The 13,956-nt window shown below is 42.9% G+C and overlaps 2 protein-coding genes across 4 annotated transcripts in view; both read right to left on the bottom strand.

The window, feature by feature from the left end:
* The window catches only part of nptxrb (neuronal pentraxin receptor b), a 9,177-nt gene extending 8,042 nt beyond the window's left edge, over positions 1 to 1,135 (bottom strand). Inside the window, exons 1-2 of the mRNA XM_032540528.1 lie at positions 976 to 1,135; positions 21 to 742 (exon numbers count right to left, since the gene is read on the bottom strand). Of these exons, the coding sequence (XP_032396419.1) occupies positions 21 to 742; positions 976 to 1,099 (846 nt within the window). The 5' untranslated portion in view covers positions 1,100 to 1,135. The remainder of the gene's footprint in view (positions 1 to 20; positions 743 to 975) is intronic.
* Positions 1,136 to 5,898: 4,763 nt separating this feature from the next.
* The window catches only part of cbx6a (chromobox homolog 6a), an 11,527-nt gene continuing 3,469 nt past the window's right edge, over positions 5,899 to 13,956 (bottom strand). For 2 of the 3 annotated variants that reach the window (XM_032540199.1, XM_032540207.1), the window contains exons 5-6: positions 10,676 to 11,358; positions 5,899 to 10,645 (exon numbers count right to left, since the gene is read on the bottom strand). In XM_032540199.1, the coding sequence (XP_032396090.1) occupies positions 10,105 to 10,645; positions 10,676 to 11,358 (1,224 nt within the window). In that variant the 3' untranslated portion in view covers positions 5,899 to 10,104. Of the gene's footprint in view, positions 11,359 to 13,956 lie in introns of all 3 variants that reach the window. The other variant, XM_032540189.1, reaches the window with a different exon arrangement.

The following is a 13,956-nucleotide window of genomic DNA, read 5'->3' as shown; positions in this document are numbered from 1 at the left end:
CCCCCCCCCCCACCAGTTACCTCGAGTTTCTCGATGCGGTCTTTCAGGTCCATGATGGCCCTGGCCAGCTCCTCCACAGCCCGCGCCGTCTGCAGCTGCGCCGCGGCGGAGGAGCTCACATCATCCCCGGCCATGACGCGGCGGTTGCCGCTCCAGACCCCGACGCCCCGCTCCGGGATGTTCCTCTCGTCCTCCAGGCCGCTCTCACACTCGCTCAGCTTCCCGGTGAGCTCCCGGATGGTCCTCTGGTCCATGAGGATCTGGTCGTTCTGCTGCAGGACCGTCTGACGGAGGTCATCCGCTGTGGTCCGGAGATAAGTCCAGTCTTCGTCCCCGGTGCCGTACAGCGGGTCGTCCGCCTGCTGCCTCAGATCTTTGGTCTTGCATTCTCCGACCGGTACAGGCGTGCAGATCAACCGGCTGAAGCTGAACTGTTTCGCGGACCCGGCGCCGGTCTCCTCCCCGTGGTTGAGCTCGTTCAGAGTGGGACCCTCCAGACCGATGCCACCGAGCCCGTTCTCTCCATCGTAGGACTCAGCGCCGTGCAGAGCGCCCAGCGGTCCGGCGTGTGCCACCGATCCGGGCTCCAGGGGCTCGAACAGATTCTCCGATGTCAGGGTGCCGTTGTCGCCGGGAGGCGCGTCACGTTTCCGGGGATAAACACTGGCGATGATGCAGATGACCGCGCCGAGGAAGGCCAGGGTGCCCGCTGCCACAAGCACCACCACGAACTTCATTATCACTGTGGATGCAAAAGATTACGGTTTAGAGAAGGAAAAAAAAGCCTGACATGCAGACACAACTGGAAAAAAAATGTCCTCATTTCGGAGGCAGCATCACTCCGCAGGCTACAGCAGCGTGCAGGAAGACCGCATCAGCGGAGTTATTATCGCGGTCTACTGAGCAGATTAACTCAGCTCGACACCTCAGATGAACTACCAGCGCTGGTGTTTGCTGTAGAAATGTGGCACTTACATAGGCTACAGAAGATGTTTATCCGGAGCTGTTTTCCTCTCGCCGCCCTCCGCTCTGTGCGTACCAGAGCTCCCTCGATCTCCGTCTCCGCGTTGCTAAACTGCTCTCCTCCGTGCGTTACCATGGGGACCGTGGGGAGAGGAGGAGCGAGGCTGTGGGCATGCGTCAGTCAGAGCAGGGGTGAACCTCCAGCAGCAGCGTGCACAAACAAGGTGGTGATGGATCGAGGTGCACGCACAACCTTAGGGACAGTTTATTGAATTTGGAGGTATTGTTTTTGAAAAGGCCAACAATCCCTTTGTTATTCCCCAGTCAAATCTGTCATAAAAAACACATCAGAGAAACTAGCAAATGAAAATACAAAACTCAAACCAGCTGAACAGCCTAACAAGTAGCCTTGCACACCCTCAATTATGCACATCTCATACATACACACATGTTGGCATTGAAATGCTTAAATAATACTAATAATAATAATAATAATACATTTTATTTGTAATGCACTTTACATTTAAACAAATCTCAAAGTGCTACAGGTAAGATCATACAAGCAAGGTAAAAAAACGTCTGTGTAAAATATCTATAAATAGTGCAACGACATGTAGTCATATATGTGCATCCTGTAGGAGTAAAACTAATCTTTTGGAGAAAAAAACAGAGGTAATAAGCTTAGAGATGGCAAAGGTACACACTTCCCATACTCAAGTAGAAGTAAAGGTACTTGTGTAAAAAAAATACTCTGGTTAAAGTAGCTACAAGTAAGCCTACTGATATAACTCATCACTTTTACCAATAAGGGATAACATAAGAGTCATGTGATAAATTTCATGTATAACCACTCACTCCCTGATCTTACATGTGAATTTGCACGGCTGTGAGAAGAAGTGTGCAGTCAAAACATCAATTTTCAGGTAAGAAAGTAATTTTCGGGACCAAGTCTATATTTTGATCAGTACTGATACCGTTGAAGTTTGAATTAGGTAACTTGTATCAGGTAAGAGAGCAGGTTCTTACGTAAAATGTGAGTCAATTCATCTATGCTGATTTCAAACATTTCACTTTTGTTCTTAGTGAAGCACAGGAAGATGCTTTAGTGTTGGCACATGCACAATGAACTTATAGGGATGCATATTTTGTGGCGTGGTCTCAGTTGTAAGTTCTTCAGTCTTACTGTTACAATTCACCCCAGGTTGTGTTACAGCATGCCCTGGTAGTGGGGTAGGTTGTAACAATGGCACTCCTTGCATTTGACATCAAATAATGAATTCTGTGATATAGTTGGAGAAGTTAAAACATTGCTATTTGTAGTAGACACATGAGGGTACTTTGTGTCAAAATTTGAGTGCCCCAGCACAAACATTCTGCAAGTTAAAGGAACTGAGTCAAAAAGTGTTACCACCATCCCCGGTCTCCCTACTTAAAGTATGAACGTGAAAGTGGCCTTGCGAATGGCATCCATTTTTTATGCAAAGCTACCTAGACCACATAAATGTTGCTAGAGTGCACTCTGGGAAACTTCAGTGGACATGGAAAAAAGGCTCTTTATAGCATACGGTATGCCATTGGCTACATTTTGAAATGGATGTGTGCCAACAGGTCTAAAACATCACATATATGGTTATTGTGACAGAGACTGGGACTCCAGGTTGATAAGATTGGGACTGAGGAGCAAGATATGAATTGAGTTGTGATTCCGTGAGAATTCACAGATCCAGTTTCTCTTATTTTATCTTCTCCTTAACATTTAAAGGAATCTACATGTATGTGTGTGTGCTCAAATATAGCTTCTGGAAAGAAAATAAAGGATAAAATATGAATAACTAAACTGACATTAACGAGTTTCCCATACTTTTAGAGTTTCGTAGCACATTGGCCAGGAGTCATTCTTGATGCCTAATGTCTCAAACTTCTCTCTCAGATAAGGCTTGTCTGCTGAATCTCTGGGATCTCTGTTTTCTTTCGTTTCAATCATGTCGCCGTCCACACTACTATGTACTACCGTTACTGCCATCACGCCACCGAATCTGTCGAGTCATCTTATAGAGGTGCATCAAGTGCAACGTATAGTCCCATCCAATTAGATTGAATTCGGTATTGATGACGCCAAAAATAACAATGGTAACTCCACTGAAATTATTAAAAACTAAAGCAACAAGCCAATTTTGTAAAACGAAAAGAGCAGAGATTACAGATTTTTGTCTTAAAATGTAAGGAGTAAAAAGTCGGCACAAAAAGAAATAGTACAGTAAAAACATCTGAAAACTACTTACAGTGGTGCTCATAAGTTTACTTACCCATGCTTAAGTTGACTAAAAAGAGGAATAAAAAAATCACGTTTTGGAAATTTATCTTAATGCCTTAATTAAAATAAATAAATGTTCTTCCTTAAAATGCGGGGGGGCATAAGTATACACACCCCTATGTTAAATTCCTATAGAGGCGGGCAGATTTTTATTATTAAAGGCCAGTTATTTCATGGATCCAGGATACTGTTTATTTATTTACAATACATTATTCATTCACAAAGAAAAGTGGTGTCCTTAAAGGTTGGATTTTACCTCATTTTTTAATTAAAGGCATTAAGATAAATTTCCAAAACTTTATTCTTTTTATTCCTCTTTTTAGTCAACTTAAGCATGGGCATGTAAACTTATGAGCACCCCTGTAAGTAATACTTGGTTACTTCCAATCTCTAAATAGGCTACAGTCAATTCACATAGCGAGGGGTCTATGGGGGTAGCCTAGCAGAAGGAAGAAGATAAACAGAAGAAGAAGAAGAAGAAGAAGAAAACAGCGGGGACCTTAAACCCTTTTTGACTGAGTAGGAGGAAGAACATGCTCTTCTCAAGAGGCCGTGCTAACTATAAAACTCCCCACTGACGCCGACTGGAAAGATGTGACCCTGACACAGGAGTCCTCAGCGGCCTCGTTCAAACATCCTCACTCCAAGGCAAGTGGATGAACCACTTTTAAAAAGTTCCCTGTTCATGTTAGTGTGATAGTTTTAAAGTTTAATAGAGACATGAAATGCAGGAAGGATGGGCTTTGCTCGCCCGCCAATCAGGGAGTTGAATCTGCTAATTAGCACAACATTAAAGGAATAATCCAACCTCACACACACAACCTTAGACACGAGTCTGGGATAGTTTGTGTATTCGTTGCAGGAGTTGCTTTTGAAAATGCCAAAATTCTCTTTGTTAGTTAACTTTACATTAACCTGCATATACTTCACTTAGGCCTATAGTACATTTCCCAGAATACATTTCAACAACTTTGAGTGACGAGACAAGAGCACTTAAATATGTAACAAGTCTACAGCCATGCTTGTAGTACTTTGAGCTAACTGCTTAACTCAGCACGCTTACAGGGAGTGGCATCAATCTTCTCATCCATCTCTTAGAAATAGAGAAAATGAAGCGTATTTCCCAAAATGTGGAACTATTCCTTTAAATTGTTAAAACATGAATGTGAGCAGAATACACCTCACATGGCTATTATCCTTATGTCAAACTCTGAAGGGACAAACAGCCAGTGGTCAAGTACTCCGATCCGGTACTTACTGTAAGCAAAAGTGTAAAAATACTCTTTTACAATCTAAGTCCTGCATTTAAAATTAATTTAGTGTCACCATCACACAATTTACATATACTTATACGTAGGCTATATGTAGGCTATGTCTAGTAGAAATTCTCATAAAATGGAAATAAAGTAAAATACTTACCTAAGTACAGTATTTGAGGAAATGTAGGTGTACTTCGTTACACTCTACCACTGAAAATATCACATGAAAACATGCTGATTGTTTGGCTTGAAATTAATATTAAATATGCACCACAGTCAGAGGCTCAACCAGAGAACAGAAGTCTAGATTGTGGATTAATCTCCAGAGGTGGCTGATGCCTCTCTCTCTCACACACACACACACACACACACACACACACACACACACACACACACACACACACACACACACTATTTTAGTTCCATCTGGCTCATAAATTCACTGATATCCTGCCAAGGATAGAATCTACTAGGAGAAATGGAGGGAGCAGAGGGAAAAGTAGCAAAGGACCTATGTTTCATCTCTTTGTGTCAGTCTCTCTAACTCTCTCTCTCTCTCTCTCTTTTACATTCATTAAACAGTCTAAACCTGAAAATGAAATGAAACACAGAGTGGAAAAGAGAAAACACTTTGAACTAGATGTATGTATTCATAACATCAAAACACTCTGAGATGAATACCCAGGCGTGATGACCTTAATATCACCCCAGCTTTCCCAGTCCCTGCAGACAGATGCTGCTCTGCTCCCTTCTTCTGAACGCAGCCCACCAGCGCCACTCTGTGGAGCACTAGGGTACTACAGCACTAGTATTACAGGCACAGTGAGCCACTTCTTTAACAGGTTACCTCCCCTCACATTTAGGGAGTGATTTACCTTGATTTATTTGAAAAAGGTCCAATGCAGCCTACATTAATCCGCATTGTGGATTGAAGTAATTTCAAGCTTATGTTTTCTTTTAATTGACTCAGCTTCTCGTTCCTGCCCATTATTGTTCCTAAAGAGATCCAGATAACATGTTAAACCAGGACTTCTTTATCTCTTTACTGCTGAACTGTCAAAGTTCTGTGTGTGACTGAGAGGTTTGATCTGACTCAGAAATGCCAAAAAAAAGATAACTTTGCTTGCCTTTGAATTTATTTGGTCAAATCAAATTGGAAGGCTGTTACTTTTAATTCGCTTTATAGTGTACGCACGCACACTTCCTGCATTTATCGTCCTACGCCTTTGCTGCTTAAGGCATACCCAGGGGGTCTTTCATACAGGTCAGTTCCTTGAACCTACATCCAAACAAAGTCTGCACACATGCAACCAAAATATGTGCTAGCAGCCCAAAATAAATAAATAAAAACAACAAGGCAAATTGCTTTTTAAAGAGCTTTTAATTAAAAGCCTTGTTGAAGAAACACACCGAAAGCAACAACAGGTAACATGACATTGAATACATAATCTGTACAATAAGGGTTGGCAAAACATGCTTCGGAAGTTCAGATACATTACACTGTCATCATTATCCTCCAACTCCCCATTATTACCATCAATACAATGTACACAATTCATATTATCATTACACCAGACAAAACTGCAGTCCTGACACATTAAAATTAGTCGGAGTTTGCTTTCTTATCAAACCCATATTGGACTAATAAAAAAATGGCATTCAAATAAACAGCATCACATTAACAATATTATGCATATTTCAAAAAAAGTATTAAAGTACAGTACAAAGGGGAAAAACAGCTTAAAAAGCACAATCTCTCAATACATTAAGCATTTGTAGCCATACATTTAAAGAAGGATCCTTCCTTTATTCTAATTAGTGCCAAATAAATCACTTAGCACCTAAAATGACATCACATATAAATGTAAAACAATTCAAAAGGGGGAAAAAAGGCTTACAAAAGTCAAATAATAAACTCAAGAGCCCTATTTGGTTGAAAGGTAGGCCACTAAGTTGAGTTGTGCTACTCCATATGAAAAAAAAGAAAGACAAACATTGCTATCACTGTTGGAAACAGGGCTTAGCAGCCTAATACCTTACACATCTAGCAACTGCAAGAGCCACTTCTATCCACCACTTAAAAATATGAACGATATAGTAGATGAAAAAACCTATTCCAAGTCACGATATACCCATTTGGAGAAGAAAATAATCCTTTAGATCAGTTTCTGGAAATTAAAGAGAACGTCTGTGTTTTCACTTTGTCAAGTAAGGACTCAAGTTCAAGATCTTTTTTTTGTTTTTCTTCAATTTGAATTTGAGCTACAGACCTTTTCATAAGAGTAAGACACTTATTTTTTCTTCATATAATGGATGTGTCAGTTTGGAATAAATCCTTCGACCGTTTTACCTATGAGAGTATTGAAACAGTATTGACAACAACTAGAACTATCCCGTGCACGGCCGGAGAGGAGGCGACATCTTCCTCGTCCGTGTTAACGAAGACCTGGAGGAACGCTGCGTTTGCAACTTTGGGAAGTAAGATATCAGAAGCCTTTCAAGGTTGTTACCGTTTTTAGGATACCGTGATGTTTATCTCTACCACTGAAGCCACGGCAAGTAAAGAAGTATATTTGTTTTAGCGCGTTGAGAGCCGAGTAAGACGAGGTAAACGTCGCCTGCAGTGCAGCTGGGGTTGAATGGAGCAGCTAAGCTATGAAAGGCAACACATGCGGAAGATTTATTTTTAAATATTGTAACACACAGGTGCACCAGAGTAGGAGCCAAGGTCTGGGAAGGTATAGAAAGAACAGGCAGCACCAGAAAAGGGTTGAGAGTCTGTGTATAAAGGGTCAGGTTTCTTTCTGAAGTACTTGAGGTGCACTTTGAAACACTTTCAAGCGGCCAGGCATTTAGCGGCAAACAACCCGCAGTGAAAGAGCTCGGCAGCGGTTCATTGTGAAGAACATGGGGGCGATGGATATCACCTTCTTTTCTTTCTTTCTGGCTGTAACATAATGCCACGGAAAGACAGCACACTTGATGTATATAGTATTTGGAGAAAGCAATGGTTCCACAATCCTTGACTCTCCGGCCTGAAAACTACTGGTCCTTAGTCAGACATTTATGCCTTGATTAAAAGGTAAAAACAGCAAGGTAGGAAAACTAAATACTTGGTCATCTTTGACAGTAAATGAAGCGTCTGATTGATTGTAGCCAGGTGAAGTGGCTGGAGAAGGACAGAGTAGATACATTTATCAGCCACCGACAAAGGGTCATTTGTCTTGAGGCGATTTCCCTCCAGAGAAACAAGCAGCAAAGAGAGCATGTTTTTTCAGTACCTCAATGCATCATTGGGTCAAATTCCTCATTGTACCTCTGCATGTGCTCAAGAGCACCGTGTCACCAGAAGTACGGAAATTACTAGGTCAAAAGGTCAGGGTCAAAAGCCACAACATAGAGACTCAAAAACCAAAACCCTTCATGCAAAAAATGTGTGGCTGAACCTAAATTTCCAAAACGCCACCTCATTTTTTCCCGGGTGGGCCATGATCGGCTAGTGGCCCAACCAAGCAATGCAAGAAAGAAATAGGTCACAGTAAGCGGCATTGCTACAGACCGTGGCTGAGCTTTCGATTGGAAAAGGAAAACCTGCATTTAAAATAGGAGGCAATAACAATTGACAGCAGTCAATTTGGGGACTCGTGTTCTGTAATGCAGGTTAACATATAAAGAGGGTATTTTTTGTCCCCCACTGGATAGAATTCGACAAAATTAACCAAACCGGGAGCAGTGGTGAAACTATAACTGCTGTCATCCAACAACTGAACTACCAAATCATCAGCAGAGATGCTGAAACCTGTCACACCTTTGCTTCTGAAATTACTTGATTGTAACTAAAGAAAATATTCTTCATTACACATGAAAAACTGAAGCGGTGTCCACATTGTTCAGGACACAACAGCTTTAATGGAAAGTCAGACAAAGACCCCATTAAAAAGATGGGAAGATTGCATTTCTCCAAAAATCCTCTTCTTACTTTTACAGATATCAAAATCTCAACCACATTTCTGTTTATATTTGGGTATATCCAAAAGGCAACTGGCACAGAAATGGCCCACTGTCTAACAGACAGTTCGTGGATGAAACTATGCTCTATAACTGGCAATGTGGTACAGAGAGAGATGTAGGGCTGGGCGATATGGAGAAAATCAGATATCGGGATATTCTTGCCCAAATACCTCAATGTCGATATTGTGGCAATATTATAGGGTTGAATTAGTGCTTTTACACAATGAGATTTAAGATGATTAATCTTCGGTAATGTAGATATGAGTAAGTGGGTAAAGGTAAGAATAATACAAGAGCTAGAACAGTCTGGTAACACAGAAAATGACATCACTTTACTGTAATGCAGCCTTTAAAACCAGGAAAAGACAACACTTAAGCCATTTACGACATCACGATTTCCAAAATCTAAGACGATATCAATACATTATTGATATATTGCCCAGCCCTATAGAGACGTACCAGTTACTATTGATTACAAATCAAAACTGCCTGGATACACGTTCCACAGACACCTGCCAAGTAGCTTAAAGGTTCAACAAACTATTTTTAGCTGCATTTGGTTGGTGGCTTCAGCCTGAACTGTGTCCAGCTCATGGACCTTCTAGACCATGACAAGTTGAGAAGGAATATGGCAAAAATCTGGCATAAAGAGAAAATATCACGACCATCTGCCGGCCAGTTTAGTCTCGGTGGACGTCACAGATTTAAAGAAGGTGGTGGGTTCGTGGGAAAACAAGTCAAGCAGGGAAAGACGGCAAGGACAGCAATAACAAAACTATTGTTTTTGTATATTCTTTGCAGCTTTTATGGTTGTGCGTGCATATAAATATTTATTCCTACTGTATGCATATGCATGTGCGTTCAAGAGAGCAAGAGGAAAAGGCCTTGCAAAATTGATAACTACATAAAATAGGTTGTTTTTCGATGCAGTCAAGTGCATTACATTTACCTCGCTGTATTGATGCAATATATGAGTCCAACTGTGTTAAGTGCAAAAACACATTACCTCATTTATCATTAACAAGCTGGACTTCCAATGAAACTATGGGGCAGGAAATGGGCATGACACCTGAAGGCTGTCAATGCAAGCCTCCGCCGCAGGGCCGGAATCAAAATAGCATTGGTTTCTTTCACGCACGCCAAGTGTGCTCGACAAAAGCTCACGCTTTACACCAAACGGTTGAGTGTGCTGAACTATTTGTTATTACACCAAACAAGTTAAACCCTGCACGTCTGAAGCAAGTGAAAGAAAACAAATAACGTTTCCATCCAAGTCTGCCTCAGAGTCCGTGCTGTGCAAGAGGACAAAATATGGCAATTTAAGGGCGTATTAGCTGCCCGCTTTCAAATGTATACATTTCTTTAAAAAAAAAAAAAAAAAACTCTTTTTTTAACTATTCAATGGCTGGGCGTGTTAATTTACATTGCATTTAATTAATCGTTACACAAATATGGACACACCTTTAAGGAATAAGGTAGAAGGGGGCTGAAGTGGCAACACTGGCATGATATTTTCTTCCACCATCAATGGCAATCGACTTCATTACATCTGATCTTTTATGGCTTGGGTGGAGAGACGTCATCAGAGGTGGTGCTTGGAGGAGGGGAGGAGGCGCTTTCGGGGCTAGCGGAGGGTGAGACAGGGGAGGGGAACTCTTTTATGGTGACAGTGACCAGGTTGGTGGTGACGTCTGTGACCACCACATCCTTGCAGCTCGGTGCCATTTCAGGATGCCAGTCGGGGTCTCCTTCGGCAGGCACCCTCTGGGGTTCGGCAGGGGCAGAGATCTGGTCCCCGGGGGTGCCAGAGTCAGCGGGAGGCTGCTGGCGTTTTTCCCTGCTTTTGCGAGTGCATTTCCCGCCTCCCTCTGGGGTTGTTGAACGGTCCAGGGCATCGTCCTCATCCACGTCGTCCAAGGAGGAGGATGGTGAGGAGGGGAGGAAAGAAGATGCCGACGCCAAGGGGTTCGCATCGGAGGACGGGGCGGTAGCAGCTTGCTTGGCACTCTGGCCCTTCTGGGTCTCTGTGTGAGGTTTACTGGACTTGGCACCCTCTCTGGAAGGTGAGCCTCCCGTGGCTGGCTTAGCAGCTGAGGCGTTGGTGCGAGATTTTCCTTCAGAGTCCACGGAGCTGGAAGGAGAAGGCGGCGACTGGTGCTTGGAGGAAGTAGAGTGGGTGTTCCTGGCCCCTGTGCTGGAGCCTGGGTGGGAGTGGAAGGACAAAGGGCCCCCACACTGCAGCCCAAACGGCTTCCCATACATCGGGAACCCGAGCATCTTCAGAGGGGGCTGGAAAGGTCTATAGGGTGCATCTCCCTTCTTCCCGATAATGCGATTGCGGGAAGGGATGTTTTGGCGTCCTTCTGTAAGATTCCTGCCGCCTGCAGCTGTGCCACCCCTACCTGGCTTGTTAATGACTTTCAGGTTGAGAATGATCCGACCTCGCTTGATCTCCCGTGGTTTGACTCTACGGTTGAGGATGCGGACGGTCTCGGAGAAGGGTGAGACGTGCAGGCGGGAGGGGAAGCCGCCGGGGTTGGAGAAGGAGGACGCCATGGGGTCTGAGCGGGGCAGCGGGCGCCTGGACATCCGGTGACAGCGGTGAATGTCTTTCTTCAGCTTGTGTGTAGCTGCAAGGGAATTGAGTTTGGGAGAGGGTGCCACAGTTGAGGAAGAGGATGACGACGATGCTAAATGAGGTGAGGCGGAGGAGGAAGGAGTAGCTCGACTGGAAGGAGACGAAGAGGAGCGCGATGTAGTCTGGCGGGAGTTTGAGGCTCGGCTGCTGGTCCCTCCTTTCTGAGCATGAGCCTGAGGGAGATGATAAAGAATTAAGAAATCACTTTTGCAGGAGTGTGGACAAAGGAGTGGGAAACCTACATTTAAAAGTGTATGTTTTTAAATGTTTCCCATATCAGCCTTAGCATTGTTTGGGTGTTTGGCGGGTGAAAAATGTTTTTGTTTTTTGTTGTATTACTATATTTTATTGTGTAGTTAGGTCTTTTAAATTTTGTAGTTGGATTGGAATATTAGGCAGCATTTAATTCCCCTTATACCAAATCAAAACTACTAATTATTAATTATTGAAAATGAATGATGAAATTATGAAAGTATGAACAACTTATGAAATTGAAATTCCGTTTTTGACAGTGAAACTTTTTATAACTTCAGAAAGCACTTCTTTATGACCAAAGCTTGTTGTCTTTAAAGTACCCATATTATTACAAAAATTCACTTTATCTGGGATTTGGGGTGTTGGTTTGTGTCTCTGGTGCTTTCACACGCATAAAAACTTGAAAAGAAAAAACTATCCATGCTGTTTTGAGTGAGATACAGGTTTCTGAATGTCCTCTGCCTTCAGTCTCCGGGTGAGCTGTTCAAAATCTGCTCGGCTTTCTACGTCACTAGCCGAGACGAGGTGGCTAACTGTAGCACATGCTAGCATATGCTCATTCTTAATGGCAAAACACTGCTACAACACGCACTAGTTCACCCTAATCTCCAAAAGAACTACTTCCATGTCCCTGTTCTGCAGGTATTCCATAAGTGCCCCCTCGTTTAGAAGAAGTCTCCCAGCTAATCCTGCCTTGTTCTGACCAAAGTTGGAGAGTTATAGCTGATGTGATCTTACCTAGCTACTGCACATGTGCAACTCCCAACCAAGATAGTATAGACGTTTTAAAAATCAACTTGTGCATGGAGATAGATGTTGAAGTGCTCATGTTATGCTCATTTTCAGGTTAATAATTGTATTTAGAAGTAATATCAGAATAGGTTTACATGGTTTAATTTTCAAAAAACACCATATTTTGCACTTACTCTGTAGCTAAAACACAGACAGGGTGAAAACAGGATCTGCAGCAATATGCGGAACAAAAAGATGGTGTTTTTAAAAAATGAAACCATGAAAATCTATTCTGGTACAACCTCAAAATGCAATTATGAACCTGAAAATTAGCATAACATGGGCACTTTAAAGTGCTCATTATAGGGCTGCACAATAAATCGAATTTTAATCGCGATCACGATTTGGACTTCCCACGATCAAATTTGCGTGATCAAGCGATTATTTTTTATAAAGCATCATTTCATAGAACGCTCCGGGTTTTTTGCAAAGCCCATCTCCCGCTCCATAAAGCCGTCTGCTCATGAGCCAGTCAGCGTAGTTCACTGCACCCCGTGCAGCTAAGTTTCTAGATGTAGACAGTCCCAGAGGACAGAGTAGCGGGAGGAAAACTCAACAGATAGCAGTCGGTAATACGTCGGTCTCAAGGTTTACCAGTTTACCACTAAACGCAACACTTTGTCCCATTTGTTGTTTTTCAGACAACAGCAGTGACCAGTGCTAGTCGGTGCTAGTAGCGTCTGTTAGGTGTTAGCTAGTAGCGTCTGTTAGCTAGTAACGTCTGTTAGCTGTTAGCTCTTCTAGGACGCACCGGTGCTAATGTCCTCGCATCCGCTGCAATGCTGTTTATATGGATATGGTTTAATTTTGCGTTACATGACCATTTCGTCGTAAAGCCGTGCCTGTGTTGGTCTTTCCTACGCTCTCTCGTCCTACTCTCTATCCTCTACTCTCGCCCCGCCACACAGCGGCCGCCGGTCCACACTTCTGATATTTGTCTACAGTTTTGATTTTTCATTAACACAGCTGTATATTGTTAAGTATGAGGGGGCAAACCTGTATTTGCACCAGTGTTTCCGTGGTAACTCTGTTATCGCGGCCGCTACGGCGAAGAACACAGAAGAAGTTATTGAATGCAGCTAACTTCAGTTGGTAGAGTAACAACGTGGGAGACGGAGCTGCTGGACCAGGACCAGAGATGTGACCCATGGCCAGAATATCATAGTTCATAAAAATGCAGCGCAGTGAAGATACAGACGTTTAATACACACGACGTGTGTATCCGCTGTTTGACCCGTGCTGGACCCGTTCATAATGAGTCAGCCGTCTCCCTGTGAGTAGCGTCCATCACACTCCCTCTCGCAGTTATAAATAGCCTATGTGACAATAAAATTTGTTTTGTTTAAAATCAACAAATAATCGTGAGAATAATCGCGATCAAAATTTTGATCAAAATAATCGCGATTATCATTTTGGCCATAATCGTGCAGCCCTAGCTCATTATATGCTTTTTGGCTTTTTCCTTTTTTGAGTTATACATCTTTTTTTGCGCATGTTATAGGTTTACAAAGTGAAAAAGCCCAAAGTCCAACCCAAAGGGACTTACCATCTCCAACAGAAAAAACACTGTTCACCAGCTGCTCCAAACTGCTCTATTGTAGTCCAGCCTTTACTTCCGTGATGAACACGCATCACTATGTAACACACCTTATAAGGCTCGCCTAGCTGCTAGCGTGGCGCACCCTCATAATGTGTGGAAGAACAAAAATATGGTGTTTTTTGAA

Source organism: Etheostoma spectabile, chromosome 2, assembly GCF_008692095.1.
Source record: "Etheostoma spectabile isolate EspeVRDwgs_2016 chromosome 2, UIUC_Espe_1.0, whole genome shotgun sequence".
In the NCBI taxonomy this organism is placed as follows: Eukaryota; Metazoa; Chordata; class Actinopteri; order Perciformes; family Percidae; genus Etheostoma; species Etheostoma spectabile.
The sequence above is the reverse complement of the archived record's forward strand: the minus strand, read 5'-3'. Positions and strand labels throughout refer to the sequence as shown.